At 51.4% G+C, this 26,836-nt stretch overlaps 1 protein-coding gene across 3 annotated transcripts; it reads right to left on the bottom strand.

Moving 5' to 3' along the window:
- Positions 1-967: 967 nt before the first annotated feature.
- GART (phosphoribosylglycinamide formyltransferase, phosphoribosylglycinamide synthetase, phosphoribosylaminoimidazole synthetase) lies at positions 968-26,618 on the bottom strand. 3 transcript variants are annotated; one of them, XM_059686364.1, is made up of 22 exons: positions 26,477-26,618; positions 23,614-23,793; positions 20,848-20,943; positions 20,233-20,407; positions 18,816-18,927; positions 17,080-17,148; positions 16,524-16,649; positions 16,153-16,240; positions 15,885-15,970; positions 15,169-15,337; positions 14,238-14,469; positions 12,584-12,678; positions 11,897-12,006; positions 11,350-11,548; positions 8,186-8,437; positions 7,550-7,702; positions 4,994-5,200; positions 3,970-4,104; positions 3,496-3,626; positions 3,096-3,237; positions 2,073-2,188; positions 968-1,983 (listed from the first exon to the last, which is right to left on the bottom strand). In XM_059686364.1, the coding sequence occupies exons 2-22, from the start codon at positions 23,756-23,758 to the stop codon at positions 1,792-1,794; spliced, it is 3,030 nt and encodes a 1,009-aa protein (XP_059542347.1). In that variant the 5' UTR covers positions 23,759-23,793; positions 26,477-26,618; the 3' UTR covers positions 968-1,791. The 3 variants fall into 3 exon arrangements, with proteins under 3 accessions (XP_059542347.1, XP_059542348.1, XP_059542349.1); XM_059686365.1 differs by having other exon boundaries at positions 26,472-26,590; XM_059686366.1 differs by lacking the exon at positions 26,477-26,618 and adding an exon at positions 25,245-25,521.
- Between the last annotated feature and the right edge of the window lie 218 nt (positions 26,619-26,836).

The raw sequence follows: 26,836 nt of genomic DNA on the forward strand, positions 1-26,836 counted from the left end.
GATACAGGCCACCAGAGTGTGTGGCCTATTTTTTTTAGAAAAGAACTTATTGACCAAAGCAAAAACACTCAGGACAGAGTAACAAGGGCACAGAAGCAACAGGCTGGGCTGCTCTGGCTCCCCGAGAAGTCAGAGAAAAGGGAGCCTTGGGGTCAGGGTCCGGGTGAGCCCAGACCAGCTGCTGCTGCCCACTGCTCCCCTGGTTGCAAGTCTCCTGGGGTCCCTTGGAGGTTAGGAGATGCGCGCCTGTGAGAGAAGGGAAGGGTGTGGGCGTGCTCCCTGCAGGGAGAGCTCACCAGAGTGCGTTTGGTTATGGGGCAGCCGCAGGCTGAGTGCCCACGGGAAATGGAGCCTGTAGGGCCCTTGCCAGCCTCTCCTGGGGGCATGATTTGGGCTATTTCTGGCCACTTAGCATGGAGAGAGCTAAGGAGAATAGTAATGAGTGACTAGCAGCACATTATTAAGCATAGTACAACTAAACACTACCATATTGTACGTGAGTTACTTAAAAGTTTGTACAGCAGTTAAAAGTAGTGAAAATATTGCCCTGACCAGGTGGCTCAGGTGGCTGGAGCATTGTGTCTGTGTGCCAAAAGGATTCGGTTTTGATTCCCAGTCAGGGCAAATACCAGGTTGCAAGTTCAGTCTCTGGGGTGTGTGTGGTGTGTGGTGTACAGGAAGCAGCTGACTGATGTTTCTCTCTCACATCAATAAAAACATATCCTTGGGTAAGGATTTAAAAATTGTAGTAACAAATTGAGAGGGAATATTTAGATGAAATCTCTCGGAACATTCCCCTTTAGGACATTTGGAACTCACACCTGAACCCCCTCTGTGTGTAACCTCAGGGCTCACTGATGATGGGGACCTCCCCGCACAGCCCTGCCCTGCCCCCCATCTTCCCACCTGAACACAGTGAGCTCAGGGCTGTGTCACTGCTGCTCACACAGACACAAACAGAGACATCTGCAATAAAAATGTCCGGGTTTATTATGCCAGGAAAATATTGACCTGCTTTTCTCCGTTTTGGCATTATGGCTGCCAAAGCTTAAATGACCTTTTCTCTGTGAGTATCATTATAAACACATCCCACATGTCCAAATACTCCTCACACACGAGACGGGCGGTCCAGGCGACTCTGCTGCTTGTCCTGCATCCCTGCTGGTCCCAGGCGCGCGGTTTCTGGCAATCCCACGGTCACACACACTGTGGTTCTTCCTGTTCCAAGACATGGAGTTGGCGGTGTCCCCGGAGCCAGGGTCCCTGTAGAGCGAGCCGGGAGTTCATCTCCGAAGTCTGCAGCTGACGTTGGTCTAGCTGACCTCTCGGCACTGGCCTCTACCTTTAAAGCATGAGATTGTTTCTCTAGGAACTTCCCAGGCCAGGGTGTGGCTTCACATCAGTGAACTCTCCAGACCAACGGCCGGCAGTTCCTGAGGAGGGCCGGTGCGGGAGGCCCGAGCCTGATGATGTGACGGCCGTGCTGCCTCCCAGAGGTGCCATCGGCCAGAAAAGGGGGGAAGGACGGCGAGGAGTTTGGTGTGTTGTGTGGCTGACAGTGGAAGGAATTCTGAATGACAAGCTGGATCCCGAACAAGGTCGTGAACAGGTGAACTTGCGAGACCCCTGGAGGCAACACATCCACGTGCCGGGTGCCCCACCAGCCCTGCTTGTCACGACTGTTTGTTAAAAAAAATGACCAAGGAGGAAACGGCGAGTTTCTGGGCTGAGGACGTGATAAAAGCCACTGTACCGTGCGAGCGGCCGGCCCTCCTTCCTGCAGAGGCAGCGTCACTCCTCCTGGGCCCAGCAGAGCTGGCCGTCCTCGCCCAGCCGCACGGCACCGCTGGCCACCAGCTGCAGGGCGGCGGGGAAGATTCTGTGCTCCGCGACCTTCACCCGCTCGGACAGGGTGGCCACCGTGTCCCCCCTCCTCACCGGCACAGCTTCTTGTAAAATGATCCGCCCGGCATCCACGTCTTCCTGGAAAAGGAGGCAGCGCTTTGAACCCGACGTTCCAGCCGGTACCACTCACCTCCAAGCCCGTGACACCGCCGTGGAGACATACTCACCGCGACAAAGTGCACGGTGCACCCCGTCACCGCGACGCCGGCGGCCAGGGCCTGCTCGTGGGCATTGGCGCCCTTGAAGGATGGCAGCAGGGACGGGTGGATGTTGAGCATTCTCCCTGGAAGGCGAGCACAGAGTCAGAGGACACGTCCTGTTCGTTACCGGACCGCGTGCTCTCCTGTCGGGAACAGGAGGGGGGCAGGATTTCTCTGGAAGGTGTTTTCTTCGCCAGAGACAGAGCGGAGGCAAAGGGAGAAACAGGTCCCTGCCCTGCACGGCGGAGGACTCGCCGAGGGACCCGCAGTGACTGAGGTGGGACAGGGACGGGGAGGGCGCGCTCTGTGGGCCCTGGGGCTCTGGAGGACAATTCAGTGTGTCGCTGGGGCACACTAGGGAGATACACGAACCCCTCACGCAGTGTGCACGTGGGACCAGTGGCATGTCCACCAGCCAGATGCCGGCTCAGCCCTGCGCCTCGGCACCGAAGGCCCGGCCTGCTCATGGCCTACCCCATGCGCTCCCGCTGTCCTTTCGGGAAACACAAACGCTTTGGAGAGACAGTGCGTTTACTGCTCACAGGTGTGCACAACACACAGCAGGGCGCAGGGGAACTGGTGGGAAAGGCAGCAGCCCCCGGCCTCTTGTTTTCTGGCCACATCGTCCCCCCTGCCACCTCCAGCAGCGCCTGCACTCCCCGAGGAGCGGTGGGGGGCTCGGGGAGCCACACTCTTGCTCCCAGACAAGTGAAAAGGCCCCCTCCGAGCACGGACTCCGAGAGGAAGTGCTGTCTGTGCGGGGTGGGAAACAAAGCCCCGCTCTATCAGGAAAGCGGACACGCAGGCCAGGAACCGGTGAGAGCAGGATCCTGAATCACCCTGGGCATTCTCTGGGCGAAGGCGAAGGGAATGACTGTGACCGTGACAGTCAGTGTCACGTACACACGCCCGCGGGGTCGCCGGGCCAGCTAACCGCGAGGTGCACTTGCACGAGGCCTCTGAGCGCGGCGCCAGGCCGCTCCCGCTCACCATTCCACTTCCTGACGAAGGGGCCAGACAAGATCCTCATGAACCCTGCCAGGCAGACGATGTCCGCGGAGAACTCTGCGAGGACCTGGTCAATGGCCGTGTCAAATTCCACACGGCTTTTGTATAACTTGTGATTAAGTACCTGGAACAGAAAAGCAGAAGCACGACCTGTTTCAACGAGTGACCACAAATAGGTCCACTCGACCTTTCCACAGACCGCAGTCCACTTCCTTGCAAAGCCACGCCGACAGAAAGAGGTAGGGAGTGACGGCACGAAGCAGAAAGATCGGCCCAGCACCACCCCAAACCCAGACACCCAGAGGCCACGAGCCGCGCCCCAGCCAGTGGGGCGGAAGACAGGTGTGAGCACAGCCGCAGGCAGGACAGGCTGAGGCCGTACCCTGGTGGGAATGCCCGCACGCGCCGCTCGGTCCAGCCCGGCCACCGCGGCCTTGTTGGAGACGACCACGACGATGTGCGCGGCGCTGCCCGGCTCCCGCGTGCTGTCTATCAGCGCCTGCAGGTTCGAGCCTGAGGAAGAAGAGCACCAGCAAGCTCACACTTCTTAAAGAGACACGTGCCCTTAAACCTTTGAGCTTTTCAATTACAGTTCACATTCCATACCACATCAGTTTCAGGGGTACAGCGCAGTGGTTAGACATTTACATAACGTACGAAGTGGTCCCTTGCAGCGAAGTCTGGCCCCCGCCTGGCACCTAGTTAGCCCGTCACTGACCGAACCCCCTGTGCTGTGTGACGGACTAGATTCCCGGGGGCTGTAGAGATCAAACCCTGAGGTTTTTTGGGGGACAGGGTAGGGGGGGAGGGAAGAGCATGTGTGCAGCGCTGTAGGAAAGGGGAGGCCACAGCTCACCTGTCCCAGAGATGAGGACGGCCACTCTGGCCTTTTCCGGGGCAGAGGAGGGAGTGTGCGCGCAGCCGTTCTGCACCACGGGCCCGCTCAGCTGCAGGGCATCCAGCAGGTGCCTGACTCTCACTCGGGGAGAACCTTCATTTCAAACACCCAGGAAAGAAGCAAGCACAGCCGTGAATTAACAGCGAGGATAGAAAGGATCTATGATAACTTCAGAACGCTGTATCTTATTCTGAAAAGGAGATGTGCGAGGACTAAAATACCAGTTTGTGTTATTACTACTACTCATTCACAAAAGCCTCCTTTAGGGGAACACATGGCCTGCTTCAGCCGAACGCTGTAGCTTATGTCAAGACCTAGCCCAGTGTCGACACCCCTGCCTGCCAGGGCTCCACCCATCCTCCACGCTCATCCACGACAGTGGGGAGCTCCAGGGTTCACAGGAAGGCATGGGACCAAGCAAAGCCACTCAGAGCTCTGACACAGGATGCTGGCAAAGAGAGGGCCTTTCTTCCTGCCATGTGAGCTGAAGGCTGTGAGCTCCTCTTTCCAGTGTTTGGAGAACCGGCCTGAATGTGAAACCTACACACAACGGAATGACAGGCGGAGAAGACAAGACCCCAAGCCCTGACATCTGTGGCGAATTCTGAGTGGGTTCTGCCACGCTGCCGCCTGCTGGCGCCGGTGACCGAGCCCCCAGGGAAAGCAGGGCACTGGTCAGGGCGTCCGCTCACCACTCCCGGATCTGAGCCGAGCCTCAAAACACGGCCCGAGAGAGGTCGCTGGGAAGTGAGCCAGGGACCAGCGTGTGGATGTGGGAGCGCAGAGGAGCCAGGACAGGGCTGTGCTAGGAAACTGGCGCCCACGGCGGGCAGCGGGGCTCGATGCCCTGGCCCTCAGATGGTGCCTCAGCACTGCCGGAGCAAGAGGTGGACGGACAGCGTGTGAGGTGGACGGACAGCGTGTGAGGTGGGACAGATACACGCGGGATCACATGCCGAAGAGCCAAATAAGGAGTGACTACCTTCGGGGCGGGCCACCACCCTGCCAACCAGCCAGGCCTCCTCCTGGTGCTGCCGAATGTCCCTCAGCACTGGCTCCGCCAGGTCCTCCGACACCACGAGGGCAGCCCCGACCCCGCAGTTAAAGGTCCTGGCCATCTCCTCCTCCGAGAGGCGTCCTTCCCGCTGCAGCCACGAGAAGATGGGGGGGACCCTCCAGGCCCGGGCGTCTGGAAACGGGAAGAGTGTCCGATTACCCCCGTCGCTCTCAGAAAGGATGAAGGGCGCACACCGCCCGGGCCCACGACAGCCCTGCTGCTTCAGCGCCGAGGAGGCCACCATTCTAGCAACAGTCACAGCCAACAGCAACACAAAGGACGGAATGTTTACGGACACTCATTAAAAGCGCTGTTGTTATGACAGGTTAGCACTGAGGACAGAGTATATGGCAGGATAAACAGATTACACCCAACTACGATATTTTAGCAAAACGTTTACAAAGTGTTAGTTTGATTCCTGGAGGAAACCCCAGAGACTGAAGCAGGGACCGAGTTTCCTTTGTATTGGGACAGACATTTGCATAATTCACAAGACAACGGCTTTTAGGCATATGGCTATACCAACGCTCAAGTTCCTGGGGCGGCGGCCATTATGTTCTTTTTAGCCAGTGGAGGCAGCCAATACAGCCGTTTAAGAACTGGCCAGGAAGGGGTATTTACACCACAGGAACTGGCAGAGGCGCCAAGGAGCCCGGCCTCTGCGCTCCCCCATCAGCACTCCGCCGCCTTAATGATCCCCAGAGGATGAGCCCTTCTTCAAGGTTGTGCTTATCCTCCCTGGGAAACATCTCTACCCCAGGAGTGTCTGAAGCCACCAGGTTAGCCCATGGGCCTTGCACTCGGCGCTGCTGCAGGGGGTCCCATGCAGCTCCACCGCCGCCCCCCCCCCCCCCCCCCCCCCGCCCCGGCTGCTCCCTTCCGCTTCCTGGAGAGGCGCAATCCCATCCGACCGCTCTCCTCGCTTTCACAACCACCTATTTCTGACTTTCAGACTCTCCTAGCTTCACATCTGCTCCGACAGGAGGGCTAGCTCAGCACATCTACTCAGCTGCACCCACAGCTGCTCCGCCCATCACCCACCCCTCCACCTGCTCAGCCCAACCCCATCAACCCAATCACTTAATGTTTTCTGTTCTTGTTCCAAGGCTACGCATGCTCTTTCTCTGGGAGGAAAATTACACAACCAGCTTCAACTTCTCCTTCCGTCCTGCCTGCCGTCCCAGTCCTGTTTCTGACCTTGACGGCTTTAGTGTGAATTTCTCGCCTCAAGCCGCCAGTCCAGGCCTGCGCAGGCACTAAGCCCGTCTTCCCTCACCAGGAAAAGGCATCGTTTCTACCCCTCAAACCAGTGTATACAGCTTGACCACGTGCTCTGCCTGTCTCTTTCCCCTATAAAAACAGGGGGACAACCCTGTCCTTCACTTTGCCATGAGCAGAAGTCATTTCCCCTCGCCTTTAACCAATCAGTTTCTGAGTCAGTGCTCTCTATCTACTGTCTTTGACCCTCGGCCCCCATCAAGCTGCCTTTTTTTTTTAAAAAAAAAAGTATTTTATTGATTTTTTACAGAGAGGAAGGGAGAGGGAGAGAGAGTTAGAAACATCGATGAGAGAGAAACATTGATCAGCTGCCTCCTGCACACTCCCCACTGGGGATGTGCCCGCAACCAAGGTACATGCCCTTGACCGGAATTGAACCTGGGACCCTTGAGTCCGCAGGCCAACGCTCTATCCACTGAGCCAAACCGGTTCGGGCCCCATCAAGCTGCTTTTTGACCCACCTGAGACATGCGGGTCTATCCTGGCCCTCACCCTAGAGCTACGCGGCACCTGACCGGCCGACAGGGTCATGCTCAAGTTCCTGCTGGGGCTGCTACTTTTACAGGGCTCACGCCCTGACGGTTCTTGCAGTAGCCCTACCTCTGCCAAGGTCAGGCACTGAGGAGCAACCTCTGGCCCCTCCACTCTTGTGGCGTTAGCGGCAAGTACCTGCATACGAGGACCCACCTTATCTTCAATCTGATCTAACTTCTGATCACAGACTCCGTGCAATAAGCACACTGAAGAGTTGAAACACGGATTCCAATTCCTGCTCCAAATCTACTCTTCCTCCTGCATTTTGGATGTTGCCATCCACTCACCTGCTTGACTAGGAACTTGGGATTTGCTTTCCCTTCTAAGCACAAATGACTCTCAGCCCTGCCTCCTCCCGCACGCCTTGGTCCGGCTTCACCCCTGCAGAGGACTAGTCAGGGCTGCCCCTGCCCTCCCTGCACGTCCCAGGGTCCGACACGACAGAGCTTGAGACCACCCACCCCCAGAGGACCTGACAGCCCTTCATCTGCTGTCAGACAAGTACGCGAGAGGGTTTCATGATTTACACACACGGCAAACAAGGCAAAAGAGGTAAAAGGGGCAGCCCTGTCCCCCCAGACGCCCAGTGATAAGAATTTCCCACGTGTGACCACATGGGCACTAACCAGCCACAGCGCCCCGTGCGCCTTTTCTCCGAACAGCGCTCACCTAACTCCACCCCGCACCTCGGGGGGAGGACCCGCGGGAGGTTCTCCAGCAGCCCTCCGCCGGTGATGTGGGCCAAGGCCTTGACACGACCCGAACGCAAGACAGGTAACAGGGACTGGCTGTAGATTCTGGTCGGAGTCAGAAGTAAGTCCCCTGGATATTGGAGAGAAAAGACAAAAACTCAGCCAGTGAATAGAAAACCAAAGCATAAAAAAACAACAAAATGGCCTGGCCGGTGTGGCTCAGTGGTTGAGCGTCAACCTATGGACCAGGAGGTCACGGTTCAATTCCCAGTCAGGCCACATGCCCAGGTTGTGGGCTCGATCCCCAGTGTGGGGCGTGCAGGAGGCAGCCGATCAGTGAGTCTCTCATCATTGATGCTTCTCTCTCTCTCCCTCTCTTCCTCTCCTTTCCTCTCTGAAATCAATAAAAATATCTTTAAAAGACCCTAAAACAACGAAATAAAATGGAAGTAGATAGAGAATGCTCGTGACTGTGCAGGCACAGCAGTTCTATAACAACGTCCAGACAAGACCACAGGACAGTGCCATTGATTCCAGCTCAGCAGTGAGAGGCTGCCCCGCTCAACGGTGCTCATTATCTCCATGCAGGAGTGTACAATGAAAGTGCACTCACCCAAGGTCTGGTCGCCGCAGCCGTGGGGTGCCGGGGAGGAGTACTGAAGGGAAGATTTCGCCACAATCTTCCTCACAAGGCTGAACCCGTTGCTGTGGAGACCCGATGACGCTATTCCAATAACCACATCCCCTTCAGCGATGCTTTCCAGGCGAGGGAGTTGCTGGTCCCGCTCCACGGCCCCCACGGCAAACCCGGCCAGGTCGTACTCCCCAGGGGGATACATGTCCGGCATTTCTGCTGTTTCCCCTCCTGGCGGGAGACCAAACAAGAACAAGGAAACCGCAACATTCATGTATCTATCTGGGACGTAGTGACCCCAGCTACAATTAAACACCTGGCGGTAATTCTAAACATTCCTTAACTGTCCTCTGTGGACTGCCCAACAGAACTTTTAACCAAGCAGGATTTCAGAGGAAATCGCGCTAATTTCCAAAAAGGGTGAGGTGGCCTCCAAACATCACTTGCACGAGACGATGCTCAGTGAATAAAACGTCACGTCCTAGCAGTTTGGTTTTGGCAATGCCTTCCCTGTAGTTGATCTTTACAGCCACTCTACTGATGTTTTAGATCAGCGGTCGCCAACCGGTGGTCCGTGGACCACTGGTGGTTTGTGAGGTCCGAAAGGCTGGCGACCGCTGACCACTGTTCTTGATGACGGTACAGGCTGAGACAGCGATGAATCAGCCCGCCCAATGCCAAATGCCCCAGCCTGAAAAGCACCCACAGGTCACTTCAGGAGAACATTGTGCAAAGACGGGGTCTAGGCACTCAGATTCCCAATAAGAGGCTGTCCTAAAAAACGGCTGCAAAGGCAACTCTGGCTTCTGGAATGGACCTGTCCACAGAGTGGTAATACTGAGGTAGCTTTGTGCCTTGGTGAACCTGGATTCATTTTGCACAACTCTCATACACATTTAAGTAATCCTATATAATTCTATATAATAAAAGCATAAATGCAAATCAACTGAACAGTGGAACAACTGGTGGGCGAGGGGCGGGGCCGGTGAGCAGGCAGTGCCAGGCCAGCGGGCAGAGGGAAGGGCTGGCGATTGGGGGCAGCAGTGACCAGTGGCGGCAGAGGGGTGATTGGGGGGCAGGGCTGGCTGCTCATAGGCTGGTGCTGTCCCCTGATTGGCCCGCCCAGTCACCTCCTTCAGAGGGAGGCCAGTCGTTGCGGGGAGTGGCCTAAGCCATCAGTTGGACATCCTCTGAGGGCTCCCAGACTGCGAGAGGGCACAGGCTGGGCTGAGGGACCACTCACCCCAGTGCATGAATTTTCGTGCACCGAGCCTCTAGTTTATATATATGAAAGGCTAATATGCTAAGTGTCTGACTGACTGACCAGTTCTATGACACACACTGACCACCAGGGGGCAGACGCTCAATGCAGAAGCTGTCGAGATGTGCATTGGCCATTTACAGAGAAATGGCACCTTGGGCCTGGCACCCAGAGAGCAACAATCAGCTTCCCCCAAGTGGGACACAGGCCCCACCACCACCCTGGAGCGACACCCCACGATATCACAGCTAACGCTGCCGAGAATGCAGCCCACAGCCCAAACCAGCCCAGCCGGGAAACAGTGGCTGTGGGCAACGGGTAATGATGTCAGGTAGCAACGCCCAGCTTCCTCTCTCTAGTGACTAGCCTCCTTGGAGTTTCTTCAGCCCAGGAACATTACTTGCTTTCTAGCCAGGTGGAAACATTTTACACTATAACCAAGTATCTGTGAAGTGTTTTCCCATGCCTCATCTCATTTGATCCTCACAGAAGTCCTGGAGTAGGTAGATAGGAGACGCGGTGGAATCCTATTTTCTTTTCATTAGCCAAAAACGGAGATTTAAAAAGCTTAGAAACTTGACCCGACTGAAAAGAAGTAAGAAATGGTGGACCTTGAAAAAGACTTCAGGTTTTCTGCCAAACCAGTTTGGCTCAGTGGATAGAGCGTCGGCCTGCGGACTGAAGGGTCCCAGGTTCGATTCCGGTCAGGGGCATGTACCTTCGTTGCGGGCACATCCCCAGTAGGGGGTGTGCAGGAGGCAGCTAATCGATATCTCTCATCGATATTTCTGACTTTCTATCCCTCTCCCTTCTTCTCTGTAAAAAATCAATAAAATATACATATATAAAAAAAAGACTTCAGGTTTTCTCACTGTGCAGAATATAGTCAAACACTGCTGCAGTTAAATATTTTACCCTTTGTTCTCCCTGCGTGAGCTACAATAATAATCTGCTTCATGTTGATATTTACTGCTGTGTTGCTGACAATTACCTGAAAGAGAAGTTGGGGTGCTTCACTGGGCTGGAAAAAGTTTAGCTAAATCAGAAAGCAGGTCTAATAAGCAAGGTCATTCTGTATCTATAAAAGGCTAAGTTCCCAAAGCCGGTTTGGCTCAGCGGATAGAGCATCGGCCTGCGGAATGAAGGGTCCCGGGTTCAATTCTGGTCAGGGCATGTACCTGGGTTGCGGGCACTTCCCCAGTGGGGGATGTGCGGGAGGCAGCTGATCGATGTTTCTAACTCTCTCTCTCCCTTCCTCTCTGTAAAAAATCAATAAAATATATTAAAAAAAAAAAAAAGGCTAAGTTGACTCCCCCATGCACAACACACATAAAGCTCTCACTGACGCCAATCGCACGCGTGTTTCCATCTGTCATTGTCGATCGTGAATTTGGTTGACACTTCTATTATAGAGAAAGGGCGAATAGCGATATTAAAATAGTTCTTCTAATTAATTTCCTTTCAATGTGCACAAATCCGTGCTCTGGACCACTAGTGTTTCTATAAACCTTGGGCACTTTTGTTTTTCTCCTGTGGGAAAAGTTAAGATTTAGCATGCCCAGAGCCCACCTGCCTGTGCTGCAGGGCCAGTCCAGAGGGAATGACCCACCCCGTCTGTCCGCGAGGCCACCAAGAAAGATGGGATGCAAAGGTGCCAAAGACCAGGGAGGCAGTGAGGCCTGGCCGGCACAGGAATGAGCCCAGGAACCACCCGGGGAGGCTGCGGGACACCAGGGCCACGCTCTCCCCGGGAAGCGTGGTCTCTACCTTTTTGGCCTCATCGTGTGACTGTGGTCTTCGCTCGTTCGCTGTATTGGTTCCGATCCCACTTACACATGGGGCCAAACACAGTGGAGGACACGTAACGAAAGGGGGCTCATACCGAGGAGGGCACACCCAGCTTTCCTGCACGCTTCGGCGATGCCAGCAACGACCGCTGCAGCTGTGCCAACGTCAAGTTTCCCGCAGGAAAAATAGTCGAGGAAGAAGAGGGGCTCTGCCCCTTGTGCCAGGATATCGTTCACACACATGGCAACCAAGTCCTGGCCAATGGTACCGTGTTGGTTGCACTGCTGGGCAATCTATGGAACAGCAGAATCATCGATGGGACATGAAGCTCCAGATTATAACTTGTCAATTTAGCAGCAGAGGCACAAATGCTCTCAACTTCTGGCCAGCTGCTCTGAGCAATAAAGACAAAGAACACTACATTCTGAAGTTACTTGGTCCAAAGTACCCCCTTTGGTCCCCTAAAATAACCCTTCCATCCAGATAGAGCCTCAACATTGTGTTATGAAACACGTCGATATTTTAGTCCTATTGTATGGTTATTGGATGGCTGCTCTTAGTGCTTGTATGCCAAAAGGGGAAAAGTATGTAAATTCTCTCTGTTCCCCGTGAGGCCTTTATTCACAAAGGTGTCTGATTACCTTCAGTTTCGTGCCAACGCCATCTGTTCCACTGACCAGGAGAGGGTCTTTGAAACCCGCTGCTTTCAAATCAAAAAGACCAGCAAAACCTCCAAGATCCACATCACAGCCTGTTGGGGAGGAAATCCATTTAGTCAATGCATTTCTACAGATCAGGTGAACGCGAGAACACATAACGCTTCTCCATGCCTGTTCAGAGAACGCAAGAGTATCATGTGCTGAAAGCCCAATCGAGAAGTAATTAAATATTAAAGGGACAGACATATCTCATTGAGTTTAACATCATAAATAAGAAATGGGTTTTCTTTTTTTGTTGTTAATCCTCAGCGGAGAATATTTTTCCACTGATTTTTCAGAAAGATTGGAAGGGAGGGGGCGAGTCAGAGAAAGAAACATCGATGTGAGAGACACACATCGACTTGTTGCCTCCTGCACTTCCCCTGACCAGGGCCGGGGATCGAACCTGGGACTCTTCAGTCCGCAGGCCGATGCTCCACCCACTGAGCCGAACTGACTAGGGCAATAACAGAGAAAAGCAGAAGACGATGGGTCTGTCTGGCTTCCAGGGCAACACTCACAGAACCAGGCATCGCTTTTGAACATTATCCTTTGAAAACTACAAAGCCCCAGACACTCCAGAGCGTTTGTCCCAGCTCATGAACTAGTCAAGGCCCGGATCGGACTCACCTGGTCTGGAGGTGGCTTTGGCTAAAGGCTTAATTTTCTCGACCAGCAGATTTCCAGCTGCAATGTCTACCCCAGAGTCCTTGTACGTCAGGCCCCTAAAGAATTAAAAAAAAAAAAAACCTAGGCCATGACCTAAAAGTCAGGGGAAGTGATCAACGGCCCCAGGGGAGGACTGCTCTCACTTATTTCCTCCCTTAGCTCCTCGCACAGGGTAGATGCCGACATTGCACCACAGCCTTTCTGTTCAGTGTTGGTGCGGGAAGGAAAGGAGAATCAAAACGAAGTCCAAAAAGTAACATTAGCATTCTAAGAACCCGACAAAGAAATCCCTCAATGAAACAGCTCTCACTGCAATAAGTAATTAATAATTATTAAGTACTTAATAATGTAGGTTTCCTGGTGGCTGAAGACAGTTGAGAAACATGAGAAAAACTATGGAGACAGCACGAGATAATGGTATTCGGTGCACCTCCCTCTGTATCAGGCACACGTGGTGGAGCGGTACATGTGGAACCAAGCGTGACTCGCACTTGGGTTCAGTAGTCGCGCCTTGGCCTCGTGGGATACAGGGACACATGAAGAAATAGGTGAGGCTTTGAAAAAGGTGCAACGGGAAGAATATATTTGGTTCCACTGGTTTAAAAAACCTTCATCTTCAGATTGCAGTCCCTGCCCAGCCACTGTGGTTCAGTGGTTGAGCGTCAACCCATGAACCAGGGCTTGGTTCGAATCCCGGTCAGGGCACATGCCTGAGCTGTGGGCTCGAACTAGCTCTCCCTCTCCTTTTCTCTCTCTGAAATCAATAAAAACATACTTTTAAAAAGTTCATTAAAAAAAAAAAAAAGAATTGCAGTCCCTTGAAATAGGTCATTCCAATGAATATACTCATTTTAAAATAAAAAATGAATTTTATCATGGTATTTTAATGTTATTTATTTTTAAAAAGCTAGTATTTAAACTATAAAAAAACTTGCCTACAAGTAGCAGATAGTTTGAATTACGTTTTTAAAAATTTATTTTGTCCTAGAACTTATTTATTTCTCATAGTTGAACTCAAAAAGAATAGTAACTCTGATATACAGTTAAGAAAGCAAAACACCCACACTTGTGATGAAAAGTTTATTGATTTTCACAAAGGAATAGTTGTACATGTCAATAAATGAATCAATAAAGGTAAAAATCCATTTCAGTGATAAATGTAAATGCAGTGACAAAGAACACTGCCCAAGTGTATAGTTTCACCAAATTAACCCATAAAAATGGATGACAAATAGTTTCATCTTAAATTCCTTGACAAAACCAGGAATTATGATATAAGCAGTCACATTTAAATATATGATAACTCACGGAATAAAAATCTTTTCGGTAGCTTTACTGATGAGTAACAAATGACTGTATATATTTAAAGTGGACAATGTGAAAAAATCCTTAACATCACTGTTATTTTACTGAACTTTTCAGAGGGAACTACCAGGAAATTTTCTCCATTTCATTTGACTAGTGTTGTACATGGTTTTGATTCAAAATAAATGCAAATCCAAATCTGATCAGTCGCATGGGGAGAAAAGAGCAGGGACGACTGAGCACAGGGTTAGTGGGACCGTCTCCAGCTCTGCCTGCCCGTGTGAGCTGCCGTCCCGCGCAGGACATTTACCTGGGCTGCTGGAGGAACGCTATGGCGCGGCTGCCAATGTCCTTCCTGTAGACGGCGCCCTCAAACTTGATGGCAGCCAGTCCTTGCTTGGCCCCTTCGAGGGCTGCGACGAGCGTGTCCCGGATGGCGGTCACCGTGAGGACTCGCCCTCCGCTGGTCACCACTTTGCCGTCTTTCAGGGCTGTGCCTGCCTGGAACACCTCCAGCCCTAAAGCCTGGGCCTCGGCGATGCCTGTGGGACAGCACATTCGGCTCAGTAGCTGCAGTGAAAACATTCTGCACTGGGGAGCTTGTCTGTCAATTCCACAGTTTTCTTTAAAGTAGAATCTTTAATGAATCCTCACAAGAATCCTACCAGGAAGGCATTAATGCAACATAACAGCAAACAGACACGTTTCCCAAGAACAGCCTGTTCTCCATCACATCTCTTACTTAAAAGTAAAGGAACTTCTCTTATCACAGCTACCGAGGGAAAGGTGCTCGCCTGCTTGCTTTTTAAAATGACCAACAGGATCACTGCAAGGAAAACACCGCCTTCTGACGGCGTTGGAACCTGCCACCCAGGAGACTCGAGTGCAGTGCAAATGGGGCCCCTTATGGTCATTCCGTGACCGTACGAGTGACACTGATCTCATCGGTGCAGTCACACTAACGTTCTCCTCGCCCTCCGAGTCCCATTATCTCCTGGCGCGTGGCCAGGCCCATCTGCCTTTCCTGCCCAGAAAGGGAGATGGATGGTCTTCAAACACAGTAATTCTGGATATTTGAACGCCCACATCCAACAAGCAACACGCTTATGAGAAGAGCCCCTGAAAGGCTTCTGACGGCCCACACCCCTAAGAACAGAGGAAATAAAAATAACAGAGCAGAGCCGCACCGCTCGGGAGGGAGCCCGCTGCGGCAGTGCCAGCCTCCGCCCTCCAGCGCTCACCTGCTACCTCCACACCCTTGGCGTAGTCTCCGGGATAGCCCTGACTTGCCATGACGACAGTGATGGCCGCCCGGTGTTCAAGCCAAACAGGCGGAGCTGCGCAGAGCAGGCCGTCCAGGGTGGACTGAATCACCTCATAGAGATCGCTTTTCAGGAGCGGGAGGATCACCTGGGAAACCGTCCGCACGGCAACGGGAGGAGTTTAGTCTCAGACACGCTGCTCACTGGCTTCTCGCAAACCCGCACACCCAGCTGGCCCACGAACGCGGGGCGAGGGGCCCCAACCCCCCTCAAAAGTCGGCACACAGTTTATGACTCCTCAAAGCCTAACTACAGTCGCCCCTTGTACCCACAGGATAATGGACCCCGGGCCCCGCCGCAGACTAAACAATCTGGATGCTCAGGTCCCTCAGATGAGACGGCGAAGATCAACGCACACGGCCAGCTTCCGCATGCGCGGACCCGCAGCCACGGCTGAAGGTGCTGTTTGGACTGAGGTTGGCTGAATCTACACATTCAAAACCCAGGGACAGGGAGGGCTGACTGCGTATTGATTTTTAAAATCTGCATATAAGTGGATTCACATAGTTCAAACCCGTGTTGTTCTGTGTCTGTATTTCTCAAAGGTCATTATCTCAGGCTCATAAGTCCTGGGACTAAAACAACTCACATCTTGTATAAAGCAATGCTTGGTAATATCTAAAATGGTTACCCACCTGGCACTCCGGGTCCCCGAAACGGCAGTTAAACTCCAGAACCTTCGGGCCATCCCTGGTGAGCATCACACCCGCATAGAGAACGCCTGCATGCCAAGGGGAAAGCTGTAATGAAGGCTCTCCTGTGCCCGACACTGAGAACGTAACCTTCTAACACTCAAAGGCGCAGAAGAGCCGTAACAGCCGTTCCGACAGGGCCAACGGGAGGTGTGGAGAGGAAACGGGAGGCCTGGCGAAGCCGGGAGCCCTGAGCGCCCACAGCGCGCACCTGTGTACGGCGTGCCCTCCTGCTGCATGCCGTCCACTGTCCGCTGAAGGATGGCGTTTTTAATCTTCAGCAGCAAATCCTTACAGACCTGGGGGACAAGCAAGCGTGACAATGTGACCGATATTTAAAAAGGCATCTTGTGAGCCATACCACAGGGGACAACGAAAGGGGACAAAGAAAATGATCACTTTAAATCCACAAACCTTTAAAATCCTCCCACGGCCCTATCAAATCGGTATCTAGCTTTATTCTTATGAAATAGGAAAGCTGTCCTCTGAGAGTTAAAAATTACCACAAACAGCAGAGCACTGCTCAGAGCCCTTTGAGAAGACTGGCCATCCCCACTGACCCTCCGCGGAGCCAAGATGTACCTGGGGGGCTGGGCAGTAGGCCCCCATCCCGCCTGTGTTGGGGCCGCGATCTCCCTCCAGCAGCCGCTTGTGGTCCTGCGCGGGGGGCATGGGAGCCACGGTCCTCCCATCGGTGAAGCACAGACACTGCACAGAAGACACAATAGTCCACTCACCTTACACCCAGGAAGTGCAAAGTTCATTAACAAGGGGAGTGTGAACCCTAACTTTTCTTAGAGAAACCTTTCTTTTTTCAAAGTAAAATGAGTTAAAATACAAATAACCCTAACTCAAGAATCAGGTTAGGTAAAAAATCAAGGTCCTCCCAAAGTAAAATATTTCAACCTTTCAACATTTGATATAAGTCCAAGTCCCTTACTGAGAACTGGGGATGAGTAAGAGGGTAAATTCTTTCTTCACTCGCATCCCAAATACTAAACACATACACGTTCCTTTCTTCCTGCCGGGTTTATGCTTTCAGATGAAACACCCGAATAAACCAAGTGTTTTGGGGCCTAGCGGTCAGATAACCTAGCTCCCGATCCTCCCCAAGGGTCCAGAGGGTGAACATACTTACAGAAACCTCTTCTCCTTCAAGAAGTTCTTCAATGACAATCGTTTCTCCAGCTGCTCCGAAAGCTTTATCCTTATTGTAGATTAAAAAGTACAGAAGTAAGTTGTAAGCTCTTAACATTTACTTAATTGGCTGTTATTTCCCACCATTTGTACCATGGACCAATGCACTGCTATTGTCACTTCCCTTCCCCTTTCTGAAAGCCTCAGAGGAACCTAGGAATGTTTCCTGCAGGGAGCGGCTGTAAGGCCAAGCCTCAGACTGACCTGTGGCAGAGCCACATACAAGTCCCAGCTTGGAGGGCAGAGCCACATACAAGTCCCAGCGTGGAGGGCAGAGCCACATACAAGTCCCAGCTTGGAGGGCAGAGCCACATACAAGTCCCAGCTTGGAGGGCAGAGCCACAGACAAGTCCCAGCTTGGAGGCAGAGCCCTCCAAGCACAATTAAGCTTGACCTTATAGCCCTCCCTTGTTCCTAGGTAGCTAATGGGCTGTGGGAGGTGCAGCAAGTGCTGCCAAAACAAGGCTTGAGTAACAAAATAGATTTGAAATTCCCAAGAACGTTGTAAACATGTTGACCACTCCCCTTGTTTTGTTTTGTGTGATCTGATTACAAAATAAAGCTGTGGCTTACAAGCTGTGTCACTGTTTCCTCACCCAGGCACAGTGATCCCACCTGGTCCCAACTGTATTCTCTCGTCTCTCTTCTTCAATCCTTCATCCTCTCCTCACGTTCATCCCTGGACGTGCTGGATGCAGTTCAGTTTCCCTTATTTATTTAATTAATTAATTAATTAATTTATTTTTAAAAAATATATTCCACTGATTTTTTACAGAGAGGAGAGGGCCAGAGAGTTAGAAACATTGATTAGCTGCTTCCTGCACACTCCCCACTGGGGATGTGCCCGCAACCAAGGTACATGCCTAGGATCCTTCAGTCTGCAGGCCGATGATCTATCCACTTAGCCAAACCGGTTCGGGACAGTTTCCCATTTTTAAAGTGGCAATGATATGGAGCCAGCACAGGTACAGATGAAAGGTAACGGAAAAAGAGATGTCTTCACCTTCTAATTTGACTAAACAATTATTTTAAAGAATGTCTGTAAAAGTAGATTTCTACAAGGAGGGGGACCTACAGCAACCAAGATGAATCAACAAAGAAAGCGAAGTCCACGAACTTATCGCCTCACTGCTCCGAGATGCAGAGCAGGAAGGGAGGACTCCTGTCCTCGCACGTGGTTGAGGATTCCCTGTAGGCTCTACAGCAGTGGTTCTCAACCTTCTGGCCCTTTAAATACAGTTCCTCATGCTGTGACCCAACCATAAAATTATGTTCGTTGCTACTTCATAACTGTCATGTTGCTACTGTTATGAATCATCATGTAAACATCTGATATGCAGGATGGTCTTAGGGGACCCCCGTGAAAGGGTCGTTCGACCACCAAAGGGGTCGCGACCCACAGGTTGAGAACCGCTGCTCTACAGGCTGAGGATCGCCCACCTGTCAGTAGCAGACAACAAGGGGTGCTAGGACAGAGCCCAGGTTCCGCCATCAGTGCTGAGCGGCCGGACTCTTTCAGAGGCAGATCAGGCACAAAATCTTATGAAAAACAACCTACCTGTGCGCTTGCTGGAAACATCCTCCTTACTGAGAGAAAAGTTTTATAAAATTAAGAGTAGAAAATTGTAAGCTTTACCCAGTGCTGCTCAATGATGAGTGTCTCCAGGAATCCCCTACCTGCATGATCTCCTGCACGGCTCTGCAGGCCTCTTCTCTGCTCTCTGCCACGATCACCCCCTTCCCGGCGGCCAGGCCGCTGGCCTTCACGACCAGAGCAGGGAAGTCTGCACTGTGGAGACAGGTTAACCCTCAGCACCACACACCCTTACAACTCAAACATGTAAGCTGCTCTGGGATTTCGTAATGATATGCTCCAGCAGCAGAGGAAAGCAGAAGTTACTGATCATCCTGACACCATTCTGTACTTCCCAGTTTCCTTACGTAGTCCTTTCTGGTTGTGATCACATGGCACATAATTCCCTTCCCCTCCCCCTCCGCTTATTGTGAGATCGTATTGATGCAAATCGGGTATGGAATCATCTTTCAGAGACAAAGCAGTGAGCCATACACTCATTCACGCAGAAGATGCGGCTGTGCATGAACTATGTGAACGTGGATACATGGACATTTCTCCAAGGGCACGTGAGAAACTGTTGCTGGTAGTTTCTTCTGTTGAGGGAGCTGGAGATCTGAACGGACACTAAGTAACCAAGTCCTTACTAACCCAAGGCACCGGCTACTGGGAAATAACACTCAGCGCCTAAGAGACTGTAGGATGTGGAATGAATAGAGAACAAAACTAACTCAACTACTAGGAAACGGAAAACATACCAGGCCATAGGGAGAGTGTCGCAAAAAAAGGGCAAAGTCAGGCGCCTGCCAACACTCACGGACAAGGATGTCTGACTTTAGGCCCGAGAGCTGAGTAGTGGTGGCACAAGGCCACCAAGTGATGCTTCTTCACTCTGGCTAATTATTTAAAAATCCCACCCTTTCTTTCTTTTTTTAAAAAATATATATTTTATTGATTTTTCACAGAGAGGAAGGGAGAGGGATAGAGAGTTAGAAACATCGATGAGAAACATCTATCAGCTGCCTCCTGCACACCCCCTACCAGGGATGTGCCTGCAACCAAGGTACATGCCCTTGACCGGAATCGAACCCGGGACCATTCAGTCCGCGGGCCAACGCTCCATCCACTGAGCCAAACCGGCCAGGGCTCATCCTTTATTTCTTAAGTTGTCACTGTATACGTCAAGCAGGCGGCCCGGCCCGCTGGCTGCGAGTTTGACATGCTTAGTGTATATCAACTTGGCTGTGAAAAGAGTGCATGACTGTAAAACCAAGTACCTCTCTTCCCCCGGGGACTACTCAGTGATAAAAAATAATAATAAACTCACCTTTCTGCAAGGTCGCAGGATCTACTACACATGCAGAGAATTCCGTTTTCCGATGTTGGAGAAAGGCAACCAAAACAGAGTGAGCCCCCCCAACTCCCCCCCCCCCCGCCATTATCTCACAGCCAACGGGCGATGTAAGCGACCCAGACCTGTGACTGTCATCGGCAGCAAGCGCCCTCCCGGCCAGCCCCTACCTCAGGATGAAGCTGCGGGCCTCCTCGGGCTCGGTGAAGGCTCTCCACCGGGCGGTGGGGATGCCATGTCGGTCCATGAACTCTTTGGCGAACCTTTTGCTGGACTCGAGCTGAGCCGCCTGTGCTGTGGGGCCAAAGCACCGCACGCCGGCCGCCGCCAGGTCCCCGACGATCCCTACGAGGGAAAGGGCACCTCCGCTGAGCCCGGCCTCCGGGGCCTCTCCACCCGCAAGAACCGGGGTCACATGAAAGCTCCATGGAGACGAGGCCCATGACTGTTGGCGACACTTTCATGTTGTCTACAGAACAGGAACACAAATGCTACAAACGTGACTCAAATCCAGCAGAAGTTTTTATATTCAAATATATGGATTGCTGGATAGGAACATATAAAAACATATGTTTCCCGTGGCTGCAAATTCGATTTCTCATTCATCACCTTCCTGCTGCTTGAGAAAAAATCAACCTAAAACCCATAAATTTCAAGAGGGTGGAGCACCTTTTCCCAATGTTACATCACATCAGAAACCCTCATCTCCAAAGTGAGCTGGATTCGACATTCTCTGAGCTCCTCTGGCACGGACACCAGCGACAATATACAAAAACACACTTTACCCGCAGCCAGAGGTGCCTCTGGTCCAACAACCACGAATTCAATGTCCTCCTCTTTGCAGAACTGAGCGAGCGCACTGTGATCGCTGACGGAGATGGCTGCGAACAGAGGAGAAACAGGCATCCTTTAAGTGACTGCCATCTGACGACCAGTGCTAAGCGCGGTCATGCCTGTGCAGACGCTTCCTCACGGGACAGCTGGAACCAATAAGGCTTAGTTCTCTGCTGTTGCTGCAGCCAGTTAGAGATGAAAGACCAGGAAGCGCCCCAAGTACCTTCCCTACTATGCTGTTTGTCACAAGTGTTGACTGCAGTCAACCAATGCGTATCACAGGATACACTCAGAAACTGGTCTTCGAATTTCACTCACTGAAGATGAGCTGAGGACCACTATGTGCTGGGTGCTGCCCTGGCGCCTGGGTGAAGACGTGAACACAACAGGGTCCCTACATGTAGGATGCTTACATTCCACTGTGGGCATGTTGGGTAATAAATACTTAAGGAGAATAAAACCCTAGTTGTGAACCAAGTAGGCATAGTTGCTATGAGGTGAACTGGGACGCTATTCTGGGTGAGTCAGGGAGGGTGTCCTCGTGAAGAGATGCTTAAACTAAGAGCTGACTGATTTAAGACTGGGTTCATGTCTACCTGTAAGGCAGGTCAGCTTGCTTTGCTGATGGAGTGCTAAGTAACGGGCAGAAGGGCAGCCATGCGCCCAGCACGGCGGCTTCCCTAGATTGCTGCTGCTCCCCGGCATCTGGACCTCCACCCTTGTCAGCTGGTGTCGTTAGTCCACACAGGTGATCCTTGTGATGAGCAGAGACGAGGGCGGAGGACCACACACGCTGGGGTAGCAGCTGCAAACACCCAGGGCTGAGCGCAGCCAATGACCTCAGCAGAGCAGAAGGCGCAAGAGGAAGGGGCGCACCTAACCTGCCTTTGCAAGTGGCAGCAGCCTCATGTCGGCTTAGGTGTCACCTGCCTGCATGACATCAACTGCTTCTGAAGGAACCGTGCCAGTTCTCGAGCAAGAAGACACGCGATCGCCCTAACCGGTTTGGCTCAGTGGATAGAGCATCAGCCTGCGGACTGAAGGGTCCCAGGTTCGATTCCGGTCAAGGGCATGTGCCTTGGTTGCGGGCACATCCCCAGTGGGGGGTGTGCAGGAGGCAGCTGATTGATGTTTCTCTCTCATCAAAGTTTCTGACTCTCTATCCCTCTCCCTTCCTGCCTGTAAAAAATCAATAAAATATATTTAAAAAAAAAAAAAAAAAAAAGAAGACACGCGATCTCACCCCGACCTAAGATCCCAGGGAAGCAGGCATTTTCTTATTTATTGTTTCGTCTTATTTTTGGTCCTGTGCATGCAACCATCTTCTCCCAGTCTGTGGCTGGTTGGGTCACGGTCATCTCTCCATACATACGGTGTGCCACCTAGGGCACCAGGCATGGTGCACACAGTGCAAAACCAGACAGGTGAGTTCCTTGCCCGCATGTGGCTTATGTTCAAAGGCTTAGGTTCTAGGGAGGAAATGAAGATAGAAGACAGACAGCAGGAAAGTGAAAATAAATACAATGGTTCACAATTGAAAACAAATAAAATGGGGTGAACATGCTGTAATTGGGAACTGTAGGAAAGGTCTCTTTGAGAGGTAACATGCAAGCTGAGACCTGGACAGAGGAGCCAGTCATGCGAGGGGTGGGAACGAATACAAAGACCAAGGCAGCTCTGCTTGGGAAACTGGCAGGACTGCATGGATGGAGCGGCGAAAGGATGCAAAAGATAGAAAAGATCAGGCTGGGAAGGCAGGCAGAGGCCAGATCACAAAGGGCTTTGTAAGGGACTCGGGGAGGTTGGTTTTATCCTAAGCCCTATGGCAGTGATGGCGAACCTACAACACGTGTGTCAGAGGTGACACGTGAACTCATTTTTTTGGTTGATTTTTCTTTGTTAAATGGCATTTAAATATATAAAATAAATATCAAAAATATAAGTCTTTGTCTTACTATGGTTGCAAATATCAAAAAATTTCTATATGTGACACGGCCCCAGAGTTAAGTTAGGGTTTTTCAAAATGCTGACACGCCGAGCTCAAAAGGTTTGCCATCACTGCCCTATGGGAAGCCACTGAAGAGTTTAATGTAACCTAAGACGTGGTCATTTTTTACTGGTTGAAGACATAAAGCTTGAGATCTATTATGGAGCGAGAATTGTCAGAACTTACATTTAATAGCATTGCTCAACTTTTTTAATAAATTGATTTCAGAGAAGAAGGGAGAGGTAGAGAGAGACAGAAACATCAATGATGAGAATCACTGATTGGCTGCACTCCTGCACGCCCCACACCGGGGATCAAGCCCGCAGCCCAGGCATGTGCCCTGACCGGGAATCAAACTGTGACCGCATGGTTCATAGGTCAATAGGTCAACTACTGAGCCAAGCCAGCGGGAGTGGGTGGGGGGCATCGCTCAACTTTTTATGTCCAAAAATATACATTAAAATGCCTTTAACCTATATTAGGCGCTTGTGACTTTAATGCATGTGCTTTATAAGGTTTAAAATAATTTCAGATAAGGAAATGCTACACTCCAAACAACAGAATACCTTAAATTTGCAATAGATGGCAAGTATTCAAATTACCCCACAGGTTTTAAGGTTAAGGAAAGCATTCAAATCTGAATAGCAACTGACCTTACAAAGCACAGATGCAGCTGACAGTTTACCATTTATAATTATTAATTACACTCCCCACTTGAAAACATGATTACCAGTGTTTGAAATCTTCCCAGAGCCGGCAGTGCCTGCATTCCCGGGGGCGACCAACACCTGTTTGACGTGACGAGATTGCGCCAGTTTCCAGGCCAGCGTGTGCTCTCTGCCCCCACTGCCAACGACAAGCACTCGGGCGGCCATGCTGTCTGCAGCAGGACTCCAGCAGGAAAGTGCAGCTGCAGGAAGACCACAGTGACACGTCAGGTTGCACACGCCTTAGGAATCACAATTCCTCATCACGATGTATACCCCCGACTCGCTTGTGGAACATTAGGATTCGTAACTTGACAAATACGGCTGTATTCCTAAGATATTAGGGAGGATTTTAAAAACGAGGCAGACTGGCTAGAGAGCCAAGTGAAGGAGTGAAATGACAAGTTTACTCCTTATTTGATTAAAAACAAAAAAACTCCGTGAACAGTAACCCTTCTGTAGGCTTCACTTGTAGAAGCTAGAGTAATCACCCAGCCTCAGTTAGAAATGAAGCCTGATGTTTATTTTTTTTTTTTTTTTTTTTTTTATATGTTTTATTGATTTTTTACAGAGAGGAAGGGAGAGAGATAGAGAGTTAGAAACATCGATGAGAGAGAAACATCGATCAGCTGCCTCCTGCACATCTCCTACTGGGGACGTGCCCACAACCCAGGTACATGCCCTTGACCAGAATCGAACCTGGGACCTTTCAGTCCGCAGGCCGACGCTCTATCCACTGAGCCAAACTGGTTTAGGCGAAGCCTGATGTTTAGACCAGAGTTCACAGTGACTGCTTTTAAATCTTGACAACAGACGTTGAGGGCCATAGTCTCTGCCACAATACTGAATTCTGCCGCTGCAGCATGAAAGCAGCCATGCACCCTAAGTAACTGTGGCTGCGTCCAGGGAACTTACAGAACAGGCAGTGGGCTCTAGGCCGTAGGTGCCTATCTCTCCTCTAAGCTGTAGGAGGCGATCAGAGGCTTGGAAAGAATAACCATGGCTGGGCTTCAGTAACTTTAGGCATAGGCATGGCCATGGGAACTTCATACTTTTCATGTGCCATAGAAATATGCTTCCTTTAATTTTTTCCACCCACTTAATGATGTAAATACTATTCTTATTTAGTGGCTGTACAAAAACAGGCGATAGGAAAGACTGGCACAGGGGCCATAGTTTGCTGGCCCCTGACTTCAGTAGTGCAATGTTAGAAAATTCGCAGAGATGGCAAAAATCAAATTTGAACACGTCTCACATTAGTTCTGGCATTTGATTCTAAGTGCAACAGCTATCTCTCAACTGAAGTTAGCAGTGAGATCTTGGATAAGCTCTATTTGTACTTCAACTTCTTCACATCTTAAACGATGGAAGAAAACATGCCTTACAAGGTTACGCAAGAATGAACTGAAATAACATTTATATAAACAATTAGCACAATTTCTGACATTCAGCAGCAGTAAATGCTACCTTGTTATATTTTATTGCCTACTTTTATCTAAATTAATACTTTAGGGATAGAAATAAATTTTAACAGAAAAAAAGCCAAAAAACCAAATAATTTGTCACATGAATGTACTAATTTCCAGAGGCATTTAATTATGTAGAAAGCAAACTGATAACAGGAAACAGAAAACTGCCATTTTTAATTTCTTACATGATGCTAGGATTACACATCTAAGTAAAAATCTAAGCCCTGGGCGGTTGCTCAGTGGTTAGAGTGACCATCTGCACACTGAAGGATCATGGGTTCGCTTCCCCCATGTAGCTCAGCTGCACCAATGGATGTGTCTCTATCACATTTCCAGTCTCTAAAAATCAATGGAAGAATACCCTCAGGTGAGGATTGAAAAATAATCTAAGCCGATGATGCTGTATTCCAAATGCTTATCATGAATTAATCTTCATAAATTTATTTATGAATATCTGCTGTACAGATAAGAAAGTGAGGCATTAGCTCTGGCTGGTCTGGCTCAGTGGATAGAGCCATCCGCCTGTGGACTGAAGGGCCCTGGATTCGATTCCTGTCAAGGGCACACGCCTGGGTTGCAGGCTCAACCTCCAGTGGGGGGGCGTGCAGGAGGCAGATGACCCATGATTCTCTCTCATCATTGATGTTTCTCTCTCTCTCCTTCTCCCTTCCTCTCTGAAATCAATCAGAGGTATTAGGTAGATTAAGCAACTTGCTGAAGGTCACAGGATTAGAGGGGGTGGACCCAGGATTGCAACACGAACAATTTCCCATCAGATACTGTAACAATTGAGATGGTAATCATTGAAAATCCGAGGAAGAAACAATGTCTGGATTACCGTTCCCGATAGGGGAAAGCTGTTGTAGCGTAACGGGAATCACAGACTGGCCACGTGGATGGAAACATCTGAAATACACATGGCTTTACATTTAGCTTGAATAAGAGAGTCCACACCGGGCGAGGGCAGGCGGCCTCAGCCACAGCCAGGGCCTCGGTTTGGGATGAAACTGTCCCCTTCTAGCTCGACACCTTGCGGACTTGCCCTTCTGGGCCCTCGGTTACCTAAACGAGTAACAAACGAGACAAGAGCCAGGTGAGCCTGGGATGGACTCGGGAGGCACACAAAGTCGAAAGCAATTGCAAAAGCGCACCCATCGGCCAGAGCATACAATGGCTGCACAACAACGAAATGCAATTCAGGTTCACAGCCTAAAGCGGCAGGAGAGTACAAGGCCCGCGCCTCGGAGAGGAAACGGGGTGGATCCGCTGCGAGGCTCCGCTCCAGGGAGAAAGCAGACGGCCACCCCCCACCCACGGCATTTACGATTCAGGTGCGACTCCTGCAGCCGAGCCCCTTCCCACGAGTTCCATCCAGTTCCTGACGCGAGACCCCACCCCCGGCAGAGATGTACTTTACTGATGGCGGAGAGGGCTCGCGCACCGACGCGGGGCACCGACACGGGGGACCGGGCGGTCAGCACGCCGCGCTCACACGCGTGCCGCGCCGGAAGTGGGCCGAGGGAGAGCCCGGCGCCGGCCGCCCGGGCCCCGCCCACCCGCGGGGGGCCTCGCCTCCCCATTGGCCCGCGCGCGCCGCGGTTCCTCCCGCGAGGAGTGGGGGCGCGAGGCCCGGGCGCTCTGGGGCGCGGCCCGAGGCGGGCGAGCAGCCGCCGGGCTGGCGCGTTTGCAATGTAACACGGCCGCGTGCAGGGCCTCCCGGCGTCTCTGCGCCTCCCCGGGAGCCTCGGCTCCGAGCGGGGAGCGCCCGAAACGCCAG

Source organism: Myotis daubentonii, chromosome 3 (assembly GCF_963259705.1).
Source record: "Myotis daubentonii chromosome 3, mMyoDau2.1, whole genome shotgun sequence".
Lineage (NCBI taxonomy): Eukaryota > Metazoa > Chordata > Mammalia > Chiroptera > Vespertilionidae > Myotis > Myotis daubentonii.